General features: G+C 35.9%; 1 protein-coding gene across 2 annotated transcripts in view; it reads right to left on the reverse strand.

Annotated features, from left to right (window-relative positions):
• Window positions 1-2,307: 2,307 nt before the first annotated feature.
• The window catches only part of LOC127865210 (THO complex subunit 6 homolog), a 53,155-nt gene continuing 39,935 nt past the window's right edge, over window positions 2,308-15,527 (reverse strand). Inside the window, exons 12-13 of one of the 2 annotated variants that reach the window (XM_052405205.1) lie at window positions 3,466-3,594; window positions 2,308-2,509 (exon numbers count right to left, since the gene is read on the reverse strand). In XM_052405205.1, coding sequence (XP_052261165.1) covers window positions 2,423-2,509; window positions 3,466-3,594 — 216 coding nt within the window. In that variant the 3' untranslated portion in view covers window positions 2,308-2,422. Of the gene's footprint in view, window positions 2,510-3,465; window positions 3,595-14,708; window positions 15,143-15,527 lie in introns of those variants that run through there. The other variant, XM_052405206.1, reaches the window with a different exon arrangement.

The raw sequence follows: 15,527 nt of genomic DNA on the forward strand, positions 1-15,527 counted from the left end.
AGCAAAAATCTAAACTGGATTGTTTCTGTGTATAAAAAGGGAAATTGAATTCGATAATAAGACATTGCTGAGAGATGAAGGTAAATATGAAGGGGTTTCCTGGTAGAGGACTTCCAGATTGCTTTCTGAAGTAGCATTGTCTAGAGTGGTGACAACTGACATGCAGTGAATTTATTTTTTTTGATTTCTCACCAGATAGTGACACTTCTTAGTGACACTTCTTATTTTTGTTTTTAGCTCACCTGAGCACAATGTGCTCATGTTTAGCTTTTGGGATCACCTTTTGTCCGTCGTTCATCGTCAACTATTTGCCTTGTTTACACTCTAGAGGCCACATTTATTGTCTGATCTTCATGGAATTTGGTCAGAAGATTTGCCTCAATGATATCTTGGTCGAATTTCGAAACTGGGTCACTTGAGAACAAAAAATTGGTCACTATGCCAAATTAAAGAAAAAGCTTGTTAACACTCTAGAAGTCAAATTTATTGTCCAATTGTCATAAATCTTTGTCAGAACATTTATCCCAAAAATATCTAAGATGAGTTTGAAAATGGTTCTGGTCAGTTGAAAAACATGGCTGCCAGGGGCGGGGCAGTTTTTCTTATTTGGCTATAGTAAAACCTTTTAAACACTCAAGAAGTCTTATTTTTAGTCCAATCTTCATGAAACTGTGTCAGAACATTTGTTCTAATGATATCTCGGCTGAGTTATAAAATGGTTCCAGTTTGTTGAAAACTTTGCCATAACATTAGTCTCAACTTAGTTGAGTTTGAAAATGGTTCAGGTCCGTTGAAAAATTTGGCCTCCAAGGGGCGGGGCAGTTTTTCTAATATGGCTATAATAAAACCTTGTTAACACTGTATATAGGAGTCACATTTATTTCCAGTCTTCATGAAAGTTGGAAAGAAAATGTGTTATGATAGCTAGGCTCAGTTTGAAAATGTCAACAATTTATCACATCTTTTAAGAAGCATACAAAACTGTTTGATTAAAAAGAAGTTGTTTTGTAGTTGTTTTTGCAAAAATAGCGTATTTATGCTACACATTTTTTTTGCATTTAAATTACAAATAGTTTGACAGTTGTTTTGATCTGATAAATTGTCCAATGTCTTGTGTGTGTTTTCTTCTATATTTGCACAAATTTGTAACTATGAGAAAGATCAAGTGATGCTTTGTACCTTAAAAGAACATCAATGTTGAATTTCTAGTACATATTCTCATACTCATTTACTTCTTTATATCTGACTTTGATAAATGATAACAATTCAACATACTGTATTTAATTATGCAAAAACTATTTAATCAACACTCGATCTATTGAAAAAATACAGTTGTTTTCGGTATCAAAAAGTGTTCTTGCAAAACAGGTTGTAATCAGTCATCCCCTATAACATCCAAATATGCTGAGATTCTTGTCTCATGATCTCAAAGCTGGACAACAACTTGTGGAAAAATGTACTTCCAAAATGTAGCTTTTTCATAACGGGTAACAACTGTCTATTTTATAAAACATAAACACACACACAAAAAACTACATGATAATTTCTACAGAATTTGGTCTTATTTGAATTATTAAATGAAGTGCTATGGACAAAATGGTTACAAGTCCTACAAAGCACTCACAATTGTTTGAACAATTAAGTAAAATGTGAATGTCAAACCTTGTTTTGAACACAGACCTATCACATTTCATTCCAATTTTAACGGAATATCGTCGTGTGCAATTGTATAATGCAGCTGAAAATGGTGTGATAAACATTAACGTACACATCAAATGGTTCAATAGAGCCCTAAATATTATGAACTTTCACCATTTTCACACCAGAAACGTTTCTTATTTTTTTTTTACATCAGTAAATACAGGTAATCTATTTATGGAATAAAATATACAACTACTACAGGTTGCAAGTATAATAAATTTATTTCAAAGACATGAAATCTTACAAAAGAGATTGCCTGTAGCTCTAATTATTTTAATTACACAAGATATGTGTTTGTAAAAAACACTATGTCCCCTTCTGCGCCGCTTTGAAGCTATATATATGACCTTGAAGGATGACCTTGACCTTTCACCACTCAAAATGTGCAGCTCCATGAGATACACATGCATGCCACATATCAAGTTGCTATCTTCAATATTGCAAACGTTATGGCAAATGTTGAAGTTTGACGCAAACACACACACAAACCAACAGACAGGGCAAAAACAATATGTCCCCCACTATTGTGGTGGGGGACATAAAAATACTTTTTATAGTGGTGGGGGACATAAAAATACTTTTAAAGGGGAAAAAAATCAGACATCATTCATGAACACAATTTTATTCAGACATCATTCCTAAACACCATTACAGTAAACGACAGTCATAAAAAACACCATGAACACAATTCAATGCCATTAAAAATTAATGATCGAGATGTTCAAACATCAAAGACAAGAGAGAAAGCCTTGTAGCTAAAGTTTGTGCAGATGTCGATCATTCCACTGGATCCAGCTACGCACAGCACCTAAGAAATTCGGAATAAATTTTTTTCTCACAAGGAAATTATCAAAGAACACTAAAGCTTGACAATCGATCCTCTTCGTCTACTGAGTTAATCGCAACTTACTTAGGATTGTGGGGATGAAAAGCGTCTTGCAAATCTACATATCATATGACATATTTGAAGTTTTAATTAAAACAAAGGAGAAATGTGGACGAATTCTCAACATTTAATGCAAACTGTCGAATGGACCAACTGAAACTGACTTTAATAGACCCTCTTCCTATAGGGATGTAAAAAGATATTAGAGATAAAGTTAGTTTGGTTTATTTAGGCTCGATTTCATTGCAGCTGAATGCTTATTGTCCCCTACCGGTGAAACCAGAGGAGACTTATGGTTTGGGCTCCGTGTGTCAATCAGTCTGTCAGTCCGTCACACTGCTCTGGATCCTTCGATAACTTTAAAAGTTCTTCATATTTTTTCATGAAACTTGAAACATGGATAGATGGCAATGTCAACTGACTTAAGGTGAATATATAGGATAAAATATAGGAATTTTTGCATCAAAATATAGGAGGTTTGGGCTTGTTTAGGGTTAAAATATATGAATTTTATGGTAAAAAGTTATGTAAAAAAATGATAACTTAAATAGTTACTATCAAATCTTAAATTACCTGTTAAAATTCTAATGTTTAAAAGATACATATTGACACTACACATAGATGTGAGTTATTTTAGAATTTTTAAACACAGTTCCGAATAAAGTTACCATTTTTGGTGAACTTCTTTGAGGCCCACATAAAGTAAAAATTTTCAAAACAAAATTGTTTTATTGATTTTTTCTCCATTTCATGAAGGATAACAGGCATATCACTGCAGTTATTTAACATACACTTTTTCAGGGTCAGAACATTTACCAGTACTAAGAGCACATATTTATTCCTGCAGACAAGCATGTGTTCTTAAAGACAATACTCACCTTGCAAGGGTCGCAGTTACTGTTTATGGCAATACTGAACACACTGGAGGCTGAGCAGGGCACTTGGGCCTTCAAGTCACCATTCACATACCAGTGGTTCACATTCGGAGTGCTTCCCCCTGATAGCAACTGCAAGGCAATAAACACTGGTGTTGAAAAGTGATGTTCATAGGTCTAGGTGTCTATTAAGGACAGTCAGTAAAAACGTACTAGGTACTAACTAACTTGTGTACAAAATCATCTTTAAACAAGGGACAAAATTGTCACAAAACCAGGTCTTCAATATTTAAAAAAAGTCTGATAAAGGGAGACAATTCAAAATGTGCATTGTTACCCCCTTGTTTCAAATTCAATCTATTTTTACTAGTGGCAACTGTGATTTCAATTTGAAAACAAGAGCTGTCACCATAGGATGACTTATGCCCTCTATAAACGCTTGATAGAAGTTATGAGCTTTTTTCGAAACCTAAATGCAGATTTCGAATCCTAAACGCGGACCCTAAGTTCAAGGTCACAGGGGTCAAAATTTGTGTGCGCATGAAAAGGCCTTGTCCATATACACATGCATGCTAAATATGAAATTGCTATCTGAAGCGACATAGAAGTTATGAGCATTTTTCTAAACCTAAACGCAAAGTGTGACGGACAGACAGATGGACAGTCCGATCACTATATGCCCTCCTTTGGGGGCATACAAAAAAAAAGTCTGATAAAGGGAGACAACTCAAAATGTATGTGCATTGTTACTGATTGTTCATAATTACCCCCCTTGTTTCAAAATCAATCTATTTTTAGTTGTGGCGACCTAGACCTTGGAGATATTGATGTAATTCTTTTGTGTGACACACCGTTCAATGATGGTGAACAAATGTGCCAAATGATTTTAAAATCTCACAATGAACAACATAGTTATGGCCCAGACAAGCTCATTTATGGCCATTTTTTACCTTTGAACTCAAAGTTTGACCTTGACCTTGGAGATATTGATGTAATTCTTTCGCGCGACACACCATCCAATGATGGTGAACAAATGTACCAAATGATTTTAAAATCTCACAATGAACGACAAAGTAATGGCCCGGACAAGCTTGTTCCGCCCGCCCACCGACATTTGCCAATCTAATTACAAGTTTTTTCCTTCCGAAAACCTGGTTAAAAATTATTTGGGATACCTGACTTTTCCATAGTCATAGTGTGCTGATGATTTCTTTGGACCTTTATTATACCCTATTACCATTGGTAATGGGGGCTATATAGGAGTCACTTTGTCTGTTTGTCCCGAAATTTCATCCGATCTTCACCAAACTTGGTCAGAAGTTGTATCTAGATGATGTCTAGGTCAAGTTTGAATATGGGTCATGCCAGGTCAAAAACTAGGTCACAGGGTAACTTAGTGTGTTTTAAACTGAAAGTTTGTCGGGATCATAACTATGTCATTTATCGTTAGATTTTAAAATTACTTGGTACATTTGTTTACCATCATGGGATGGTGTGTCGTGTGAAAAAAAGTACGTCGATATCTCAAAGGTCAAGGTCACACTTGGAGTTCAAAGGTCAAATGCTTGTCCGGGCCATAACTTTTTCATTTATTGTGAGATTTTAAAATCATTCAGAGAATTTGTTCACCATCATTGGACGGTGTGTCGCGCGAAAGAATTACGTCTATATCTCCAAGGTCAAGGTCACACTTTGAGTTCAACGATCATAAATGTGCTTGTCCGGGCCATAACTATGTCATTCATTGAAAGATATTAAAATCATTTGGCACATTTGTTCACCATCATTGAACAGTGTGTTGCGCGAAAGAATTACGTCGATATCTCCAAGGTCAAGGTCACACTTAAAGTTCAAAGGTCGAAAATGGCCATAAATGAGCTTGTCCGTGCCATAACTATGTTGTTCATTGTGAGAATTTGAAATCATTTGGCACATTTGTTCACCATCATTGGACTGTGTGTCGGGCGAAAGAATTTTGTCGATATCTCCAAGGTCAAGGTCACACTTTGAGTTCAAAGGTAAAAAATGGCCATTAATGAGCTTGTCCGGGTCATAACTATGTCGTTCATTGTGAGATTTAAAAATCATTTGGAACATATGATCACCATAATTGGACAGTGTGTCGCGCGAAAGAATTACGTCAACATCTCAAAGGTCAAGGTCATACTTTGAGTTCAAAGGTCAAAAATGGCCTTAAATGAGCTTGTCCGGGCCATAACTATGTCGTTCATAGTGAGATTTAAAAATCATTTGGCACATTTGTTCACCATCACTGGACGGTGTGTCACACGAAAGAATGACGTCGATATCTCCAAGGTCACGGTCACAATTTGAGTTCAAAGGTAAAAAATGGCCATAAATGAGCTTGTCCGGGCCATAACTATGTCGTTTATTGTGAGATTTTAAAATCATTTGGCTCTTTTGTTCACCATCATTAGACGGTGTGTCGCGCGAAAGAATTATGTCAATATCTCCAAGGTCAAGGTCACACTTTTAGTTCAAAAGTCAAAAATGGCAATGAATGATCTTGTCTGGGCCATAATTTTGTCATTCATTGTGGGATTTTAAAATAACTCTGTACATTAATTTTGTTTACAGTCATTGAACGGCGTGTCATGTGAAAGAATTCAAGAGTTCAAAGGTCAAAATGGCTATAAATGATAATGGCATAATAATTCTTAAAAATCGCCATAAATTAGATTCTCTTGTTTTGTGAAGACAGCAAAATAGTCTGTGTCAATGCGGCATGTGGGGGTATACTTCACGTCTGTGACAAAGCTCTAGTTAAAATATATTTTAATTCCAAATTCACAAAAACACATGCTTACTTGCATTTTATTCACAACATGTCTTCCCAGCAACACCATATTTCATAGATAGCTTCCCTTAATCAAGCTGCTAATTATATAAGGTTCAAATCTGAAGCGGAGCAGTCTACATGGAATCATATTCTATGTTTGCCCTGGTAGTAGGGATAATTATATAAAATGTCTATTTATTGAATGTTTTTAATTGATTGTGTATTTTGTAAAGTTTTAAAAATTATATGCTCAAGTCATATATTTCTTTGATAAATCAATATTTATCATTAACAAACAAATGCTCAAATTTTGCAATAAATTGATAACGCAGAATGAGAGGACACATTTAAAGTTTTCAAAAAGTTGCAAACAGGGTCAAAATTGACCCTGTTTGCTGCTTTTTGTTTGAGACCTGCCAACCAAAATACTTTGTTGGGCTAAAAAGCTGATAAATATTTGGCAGTTAAGAACTATAAATTTCACAAAATGTGAAAAAGTATATCTACCGGTATATTGTTATAATCTTTTTAGCTCACCTGATTGCTCAGGTGAGCTTTTGTGACCGGTCTTTGTCCGTCGTCCGTTAACATTTGTTCGTAAAAACTCTAGAGGCCACATTTATTGTCCGATCTTCATGAAACTTGGTCAGAAGCTTCGTCCCAATGAAATCTCAGTCGAGTTCTAAACTGGGTCGTGCCGGGTCCAAAATTAGGTCACTAGGTCAAAAAAAAGAAAAAACTTGTAAACACTGTAGAAGACACATTTCATGCCCAATCTTCATGTAACTTTGTCAAAATGTTTGTCTTAATGATATGTTGGTTGAGTTCAAAAGTGGTTCTGGTTCGTTGAAAAACATGGCCGCCAGTGGGCGGGGCAGTTTTCCTTATTTGGCTATAGAGAAACCTTGTAAACACTCTGGAAGTCACAATTTTTGCCCAATCATCATGAAAGTTGGTCAAAACATTGGTTTTATTGATTTCTCGGACGAGTTCAAAAATGGTCCAGATCGGTGAAAAAACATAGCCGCCAGTGGGCGGGGCATTTTTCTCTATATGTATATAGTGAAAACATGTCAACACTCTAGAAGTCACATTTTTGGCCCAATTTTCATGAAATTTTGTCAGAACTTTTGTTCCCTAGATACGTGAGTTAAGTTTGAAAATGGTTCCGGTCTGTTGAAAAACATGGTTGCCAGGGGGACGTGGCAGTTTTCCTTATATTTATATAATAAAAAGGCTTGCAAACAATCATGAATTAAGGTCATGTAATATGTGAGACAACTCTTCTAAATATTGCATTGAAGAATACAGTAATTACTCCCCTTTGATTATAAAGGTTTTCATAATAATAAAGTGTAGTTGTGTTTCATTTATGTGTTAATTGTTATTCGAGGTTGGATGTTTTTATGCCCCCTTTCAAAGAAAAGGGGGCACATAGTGATCGGACTGTCCGTCCGTCCGTTTGTCTGTCCGTCTTTCCGTCACACTTTGCATTTAGGTTTCGAAAAATGCTCATAACTTTAATGTCCCTTGAGATATAACCTTCATATTTGGTATGCATGTGTATATGGACAAGGCCTTTCCTTACGCACACATTTTTTTAGCCCTGTGACCTTGACCTTGAACTTAGTTTAGGTTTCGCAAAATGCTCATTACTTCTATGTTCCTTGAGATATAACCTTCATATTTGGTATGCATGTGTATATGGACAAGGTCTTTCCATACGCACACATTTTTTTTACACCTGTGACCTTTTCCTTGAACTTAGGGTCCGCGTTTGAGTTTCAACATCTCGTTTAGGTTTCGAAAAATGCTCATAACTTCTATGTCCCTTGAGATATAACCTTCATATTTGGTATGCAAGTGTATATGGACAAGGCCTTTCCATACGCACACAATTTTTAACCCCTGTGGCCTTGACCTTGAACTTAGGGTCCACGTTTAGGTTTTGAAATCTGCGTTGAGGTTTCGAAAAATGCTCATAACTTCTATGTCCTTTGAGATATAACCTTCATATTTGGTATGCATGTGTATATGGACAAGGCCTTTCCATACGCACACATTTTTTTACCCCTGTGACCTTGAAATAGGGTCCGCGTTTAGGTTTTGAAATCTGCGTTTAGGTTTCGAAAAATGCTCATAACTTCTATGTCCCTTGAGATATAACCTTCATAATTATTTGGTATGCATGTGTATATGAACAAGACCTTTCCTTACGCACACATTTTTTTAGCCCTGTGACCTTGACCTTGAACTTAGGGTCCGCGTTTAGGTTTCAAAATCTGCGTTTAGGTTTCGCAAAATGCTCATAACTTCTATGTCCCTAGAGATATAACCTTCATATTTGGTATGCATGTGTATATGGACAAGGCCTTTCCATACGCACACAATTTTTAACCCCTGTGACCTTGACCTTGAACTTAGGGTTCGCGTTTAGGTTTCGAAATCTGCGTTTAGGTTTCGAAAAATGCTCATTACTTCTATGTCCCTTGAGATATAACCTTCATATTTGGTATGCATGTGTATATGGACAATTCCTTTCCATCTAAATCTGCCCTTAGGTTTCGAAAAATGCTCATAACTTCTATGTCCCTTGAGATATAACCTTCATATTTGGTATGCATGTGTATATGGACAAGGCCTTTCCATACGCACAAAAAAATTTACCCCTGTGACCTTGACCTTGAAATAGGGTCAGCGTTTAGGTTTCAAAATCTGCGTTTAGGTTTCAAAAAATGCTCATAACTTCTATGTCCCTTGAGATATAACCTTCATAGTTGGTATGCATGTGTATAATATGGGCAAGGTCTTTCCATACGAACACAATTTTTAACCCCTGTGACCTTGACCTTAGGGTTCGTGTTTAGGTTTGAAATCTGCGTTAAGGTTTCGAAAAATGCTCATAATTTCTATGTCCCTTGAGATAAAACCTTCATATTTGGTATGCATGTGTATATGGACAATTCCTTTCCATCTAAATCTGCGTTTAGGTTTCGAAAAATGCTCATAACTTCTATGTCCCTTGAGATATAACCTTCATATTTGGTATGCATGTGTATATGGACAAGGCCTTTCTATACGCACAAAAAATGCTACCCCTGTGACCTTGACCTTGAAATAGGGTTCGGTTAAGGTTTCAAAATCTGCGTTTAGGTTTCGAAAAATGCTCATAACTTCTATGTCCCTTGAAATATAACCTTCATATTTGGTATGCATGTGTATATGGACGAGGCCTTTCAATACGCACAAATTTTTTTTCCCCTGTGACCTTGAACTTAGGGTCCGTGTTTAGGTTTCAAAATCTGTGTTTAGGTTTCGAAAAATGCTCATAACTTCTATGTCCCTTGAGATATAACCTTCATATTTGGTATGCATGTGTATATGGACAAGGCCTTTCCTTATGCACACAATTTTTTACCCCTGTGACCTTGACCTTGAACTTAGGTTCCGCGTTTAGGTTTCGAAATCTGCGTTTAGGTTTCGAAAAATGCTCATAACTTCTATGTCCCTTGAGATATAACCTTCATATTTGGTATGCATGTGTATATGGACAAGGCCTTTCCATACGCACACAATTTTTTACCCCTGTGACCTTTACCTTGAAGTTAGGGTCCGTGTTTAGGTTTCGAAATCTGCATTTAGGTTTCGAAAAATGCTATAACTTCTATCAATGCGTTTATAAGGGGCATATTCCATCCTATGATGACAGCTCTTGTTTTTAGCTTACCTGATTGCTCAGGTTAGCTTTTGTGACTGGTCTTTGTCCGTCGTCTGTCCGTCCACATTTGTTCGTAAACACTCTAGAGGCCAAATTTATTGTCCGATCTTCATGAAACTTGGTCAGAAGCTTCGTCCCAATGAAATCTTGGTCGAGTTTGAAAATGGGTCATGTTGGGTCAAAAACTTGGTCACCAGGTCAAAAAAAAAGAAAAAGCTTGTAAACACTGTAGAAGTCACATTTAATGCCCAATCTTCATGTACATTTGTCTATATGTCTGTGTTAATGATATGTTGGTTGAGTTCAAAAGTGGTTCGGGTCCATTGAAAAACATGGCCGCCAGTGGGCGGGGCAGTTTTCCTTATATGGCTATAGAGAAACCTTGTAAACACTTTAGAAGTCACAATTTTTGCCCAATCATCATGAAAGTTAATCATGTCGGACGAGTTCGAAAATGGTCCAGATCGGTGAAAAAACATGGCCGCCAGTGGGCGGGGCATTTTTCTCTATATGTATTTAGTGAAAACATATGAACTGTCTAGAAGTCACATTTTTTGCCCAATTTTCATGAAATTTGGTCAGAACATTTGTTGCCTTGATACGAGAGTTGAGTTGGAAAATGGTTCCGGTCAGTTGAATAATATGGCTGCCGGGGGGGGGGGCAGTTTTCTTATATTTATATAGTAAAAAAAAGCTTGTGAACACTCTAAAAGTCACATTTTTTGCCCAATCATCATGAAACTTGGTGAATAGATTTGTTATATGTATATCTCAGATGAGTTTGCAAATGGTCCCGATGGGTCAATAAACATGGCTGCCAGGGGGGGTGGGGCAGTTTTCCGTATGTGACTATATAGAGAGAAACCTTGTGATCGAACACTATAGAAGTCACATATTTTGCCTAATCATTGTGAAACTTAGTCAATACATTGGTTTTATTGATTTCTTTTACAAGTTGGAAAATGGCACAGATCGGTGAAACACACTTTTAAGCTCACCTGATTGCTCAGGTGAGGTTTTAGGATTGGTATTTGTCCCTTTCCGTCCGTCCACATTTGGTTTGTAAACACTCTAGCATTCACATTTCTCAAGCATTTTTTATCAAAGTTGCTGAAAGATCTCAGTCAAGTTTGATGATGAGAAAAATCACATAATTAATGCCATAATTATTGCCCTTAGATTGTCTAAATTTTCATTATAATATACAAAATCCTTGTAAGCAAAGTTTGATGTTTGGGGGGTCAACTCAAAATAAAGGTCACCATTTCAAATCTTACAAAAACAAAAACACTCCCTACGCTAGAGTTTTGGTTCAATAATGATGAAACTTGACCAGGATGTTTGTCTGGTCAATAACTAGGTCATGTTTGACATTAGGTAAAGATTGAATGAACCGACTCCTTTCAGGTGAGCGAACTAGGGCCATCTTGGGCATCTTGTTAATCATTTGTTTTTATGTATATTATAAAACTGAACGATAACATGTTTATTGCAAACTATAACAAGAGCACCGCCTTGCGGGTGCAGACCGCTCATCTATTTTCTTTTTAAAGGTGAAGGGACTCTCATTTTCAATCACAAAGGAGGGAGGAGTGGAGTGAAGAGGGGTGTATAGTGTGGGGTTGTGGACATTTATTACATTATCTTCCAAAAAAAGCGAAAAAAAAAAAAAAAAAAAAAAAAAAAAATCGGGGGGGGGGGGGGGGGGGTGGGGGGGTGGGGTGGGGGGGGGGGGGGGGGGGTATAGTGTGAGGGTGTGGTGATAATTTGTGAGATGATCTTAAAAAAAAAAAAAAAAAAAAAAAAATCAAAAAAAAAAATTTGGGGGGTGGGGTGGGGTGGGGGGGTGGGGTGGGGGTATAGTGTGAGGGTGTGGTGGTCATTTGTGAGATGATCTTAAAAAAAAAAAAAAAAAAAAAAAAAAAAAAAAATTGGGGGGGGGGAGGGGGGGGAGGGGGGGGGGAGGGCACGGGGGATGGTTTGGGTGAAGTCTATAGTGGTATGTCAGGTAAGAGTAGTTTCATCAAAGTATCAATCAAATCTAATCATAAATAAAGAAGTTATGGCAATTTTAGCAAAATTTAATAATTTGACCTTGAGAGTCAAGGTCATTCAAAGGTCAAAGTAAAATTCAAGTTGCCAGGTACAGTAACCTCATGATAGCATGTAAGTATTTGAAGTTTGAAAGCAATAGCCTTGATACTTCGAGTGGATCGAAACACAAAATTTAACCATATATTAAAAGTTACTAAGTCAAAAAAGGGCCATAATTCCGTAACAATGACAACCAGAGTTATGCAACTTGTCCTTTTACTGTACCCTTATGATAGTTTGTGAGTGTTCCAAGTATGAAAGCAGTATCTATGATACTTTAGGGGTAAAGTGACCAAAACATAAATCTTAACAAAATTTTCAATTTTCTAAGTATAAAGGGCCCATAATTCCGTCCAAATGCCAGTCAGAGTTACATAACTTTGCCTGCACCGTCCCCTTATGATAGTTCATAAATCTTGCAAGTATGAAAGCAATAGCTTTGATACTGTAGGAATAAAGTGGACCTAAACACAAAACTTAATCATATTTTCGATTTTCTAAGTATAAAAAGGGCACATAATTCTGTCAAAATGCCAGTCAGAGTTACATTACTTTGCCTGCACAGTCCCCTTATGATAGTTAGTAAGTGTTGCAAGTATGAAAGCAATAGCTTTGATGCTTAAGGAATAAAATGGACCTAAACACAAAACTTAACCAAAATTGTCAATTTTCTAAGTATAAAAAGGGCACATAATTCTGTCAAAATGCATGCCAGAGTTATCTAACTTTGCCTGCCCAGTCCCCTCATGATAGTAAGTAAGTGTACCAAGTTTGAATGCAATAGCATTGATACTTACTGAGAAAAGTGGAACTAAACGCAAAACTTAACCAAAATTTTCCATTTTTTAAGTATAAAAAGGGCACATAATTCTGTCAAAATGCACGCCAGAGTTATCTAACTTTGCCTGCCTAGTCCCCTCATGATAGTAAGTAAGTGTACCAAGTTTGAATGCAATAGCATTGATACTTTCTGAGAAAAGTGGACCTAAACGCAAAACTTAACCGGACGCCGACGCCAACGCCAACGCCGACGCCGACGCCAAGGTGATGACAATAGCTCATAATTTTTTTTCAAAAAATAGATGAGCTAAAAAACAAGGGACAAAATTGTCACAAAACCAGGTTTTCAATTTGAAAAAAAAGTCTGATAAAGGGAGACAATTCAAAATGTGCATTGTTACCCCCCTTGTGTAAGATTCAATCTATTTTTACTTGTGGTGACCTAGATTTCAATTTGAAAAAAAAGTCTGATAAAGGGAGACCAACTCAAAATGTGCATTGTTACTGATTGTTCAAAGTTTATCCCCTTGTTTCAAAATCAATCTATTTTTAGTCATGGCGACCTTGACCTTGGAGATATTGACGTTATTCTTTAGCTTGACACACCGTCCAATGATGGTGAACAAATGTGCCAAATGATTTTAAAATCTCACAATGAATGACATAGTTCTGGCCTGGACAAGCTCATTTATGGCCATGTTTGACCTTTGAACTCAAAGTGTGACATTGACCTTGGAGATATCGACGTCATTCATCGCGCAACACACCGTCTAATGATGGTGAACAAATGTGCCAAATAATTTTAATATCTCACAATGAACGACAAAGTTATGGCCCGGACAAGCTTGTTCCGCCCACCCACCAGCCCACCAAGCCCGCCCGCCCACCTGCCGACATTCGCCAATCTAATAACCAGTTTTTTCCTTTGGAAAACCTGGTTAAAAACAATTATGTTATAAGAATTATGCTTATATTTAATTATGTTGGTTCATATTGAAAATTTGTGTTAGAAATATGTTCAGAACTCATAAACTGAATATTATACGGATGCCCAAACTAATTTCATATATAAATATTGTACAAGTATCTTGTTTTTTCATGATGTATTTTGTCAGTACATGAGTTGTAATGTGCTATGGCTCTCGCTTTTATCAGCCTTTCCAAACTCATATGTTATGAACAGAAGAGAACAGACAGTTATTAAGACTTATACATAAGTACATCGTCTTTAATGCATATACTTATAAATAAAGTAATGTCACGTATCAGTATACTATAGTAGGTAACCAAATCAATATAATTATGTATACATGTTAGTAAGTTAAATGAAATTTCAGAACTAAATTCAATGAAATGACATTTCTAACAGAATAAGTACAGAGAACAATAACGATTTCCACAAGGAGAAACATAATAATTTTAAAGGCAGTAAGAACAAACTATTACAAATACTATGAGTGACTGCAAAGTGATACATACACTTCTTTCAGTGAAGTCAAACTATTAATTCAAGCAGTGGTATTTAAAATAGCATTTCATACAGTTAATGCTTCCTTTACATATTTACACACGTTTAATATTTCAAATTTACAAGTTGATGTTAATAAACTATGGAACTTCACAACCGATGGATTTATGAAATAATAAAAACGTTTAATGAATTTTTGCCGTAGAAAACGGTAACATGAACAAACACAAATAAAATGGAATTCATCCTCTATGATTACAACAAAGGCAATAACGTTCTTTACGAGGGATATTGTTGCGTGCATATCTTCCTGTCTGAGTTCTCAATGGATGGGCAGAAGCCCTTAATTTCACAAAGTATAAAGGTAGACTCTTGTGTAATAAATCTAAGTAGTTTTCATATTAAAGAGTAGTTTTTAACATTCTATACATATCTAGAATAGAAATTCTATTCATATCACCAAACCATTCTTGCTTAAAGGTGTCAATAATTCTGCATTTAAATTCACATACAAAAGCATGACTATTAGTTATATTTGGAGCTTCAAAAACATAGGAAAATCCGTAATCGTTTAACAATGGTTTAACATTTGCAACCCAATTGTTGCATCCCTTATTACAATCATTTAATGCTTGAATAAACACGGTTTGTATAATAATATTTTTACTGTTAATCATTTTTAACCAGTACTTAACAGTTCTTACATATATATTTACATATAATGGATATCTACCTAGCTCACCATAAACTGTAGCGTTACATGTGTTTATTTTCACATAATTATCCAGAATGTGAACAGCCTCTCCCTTTATCCTGCAGTCTGTCAAGAAGAAATCTTCAATTAAGATGGACTTTGGAAGAGTTTTGAAAGCTTTCTTTATAGAGCTCCCTATTTTTCACACTATTGAACACTATAATTCTAAAGATGATAGATTTATCAACTGAACTAATGTCTCTTCTCAGTATTGTCTCTATTGTAAGAATATATATGTGATTTGCATAGTATAAACTTTCCATGTAGATCTTTAGAATGCAGAATATTGTTGTTGTTTTTTAACTCCTGTGAATGAGGATTAAATGGCAATCAGACTTAAAGAGTCTTCATCAAATTTCAAATAAATTGACTGTATGAGAGATATTTGTAAATAAAAACAGTTTTATGTGTTTTATGTGTAATCTGACTTGATTACCAATGTCCAAGGTTG

This window comes from Dreissena polymorpha, chromosome 1 (genome assembly GCF_020536995.1).
Source record: "Dreissena polymorpha isolate Duluth1 chromosome 1, UMN_Dpol_1.0, whole genome shotgun sequence".
NCBI lineage: Eukaryota > Metazoa > Mollusca > Bivalvia > Myida > Dreissenidae > Dreissena > Dreissena polymorpha.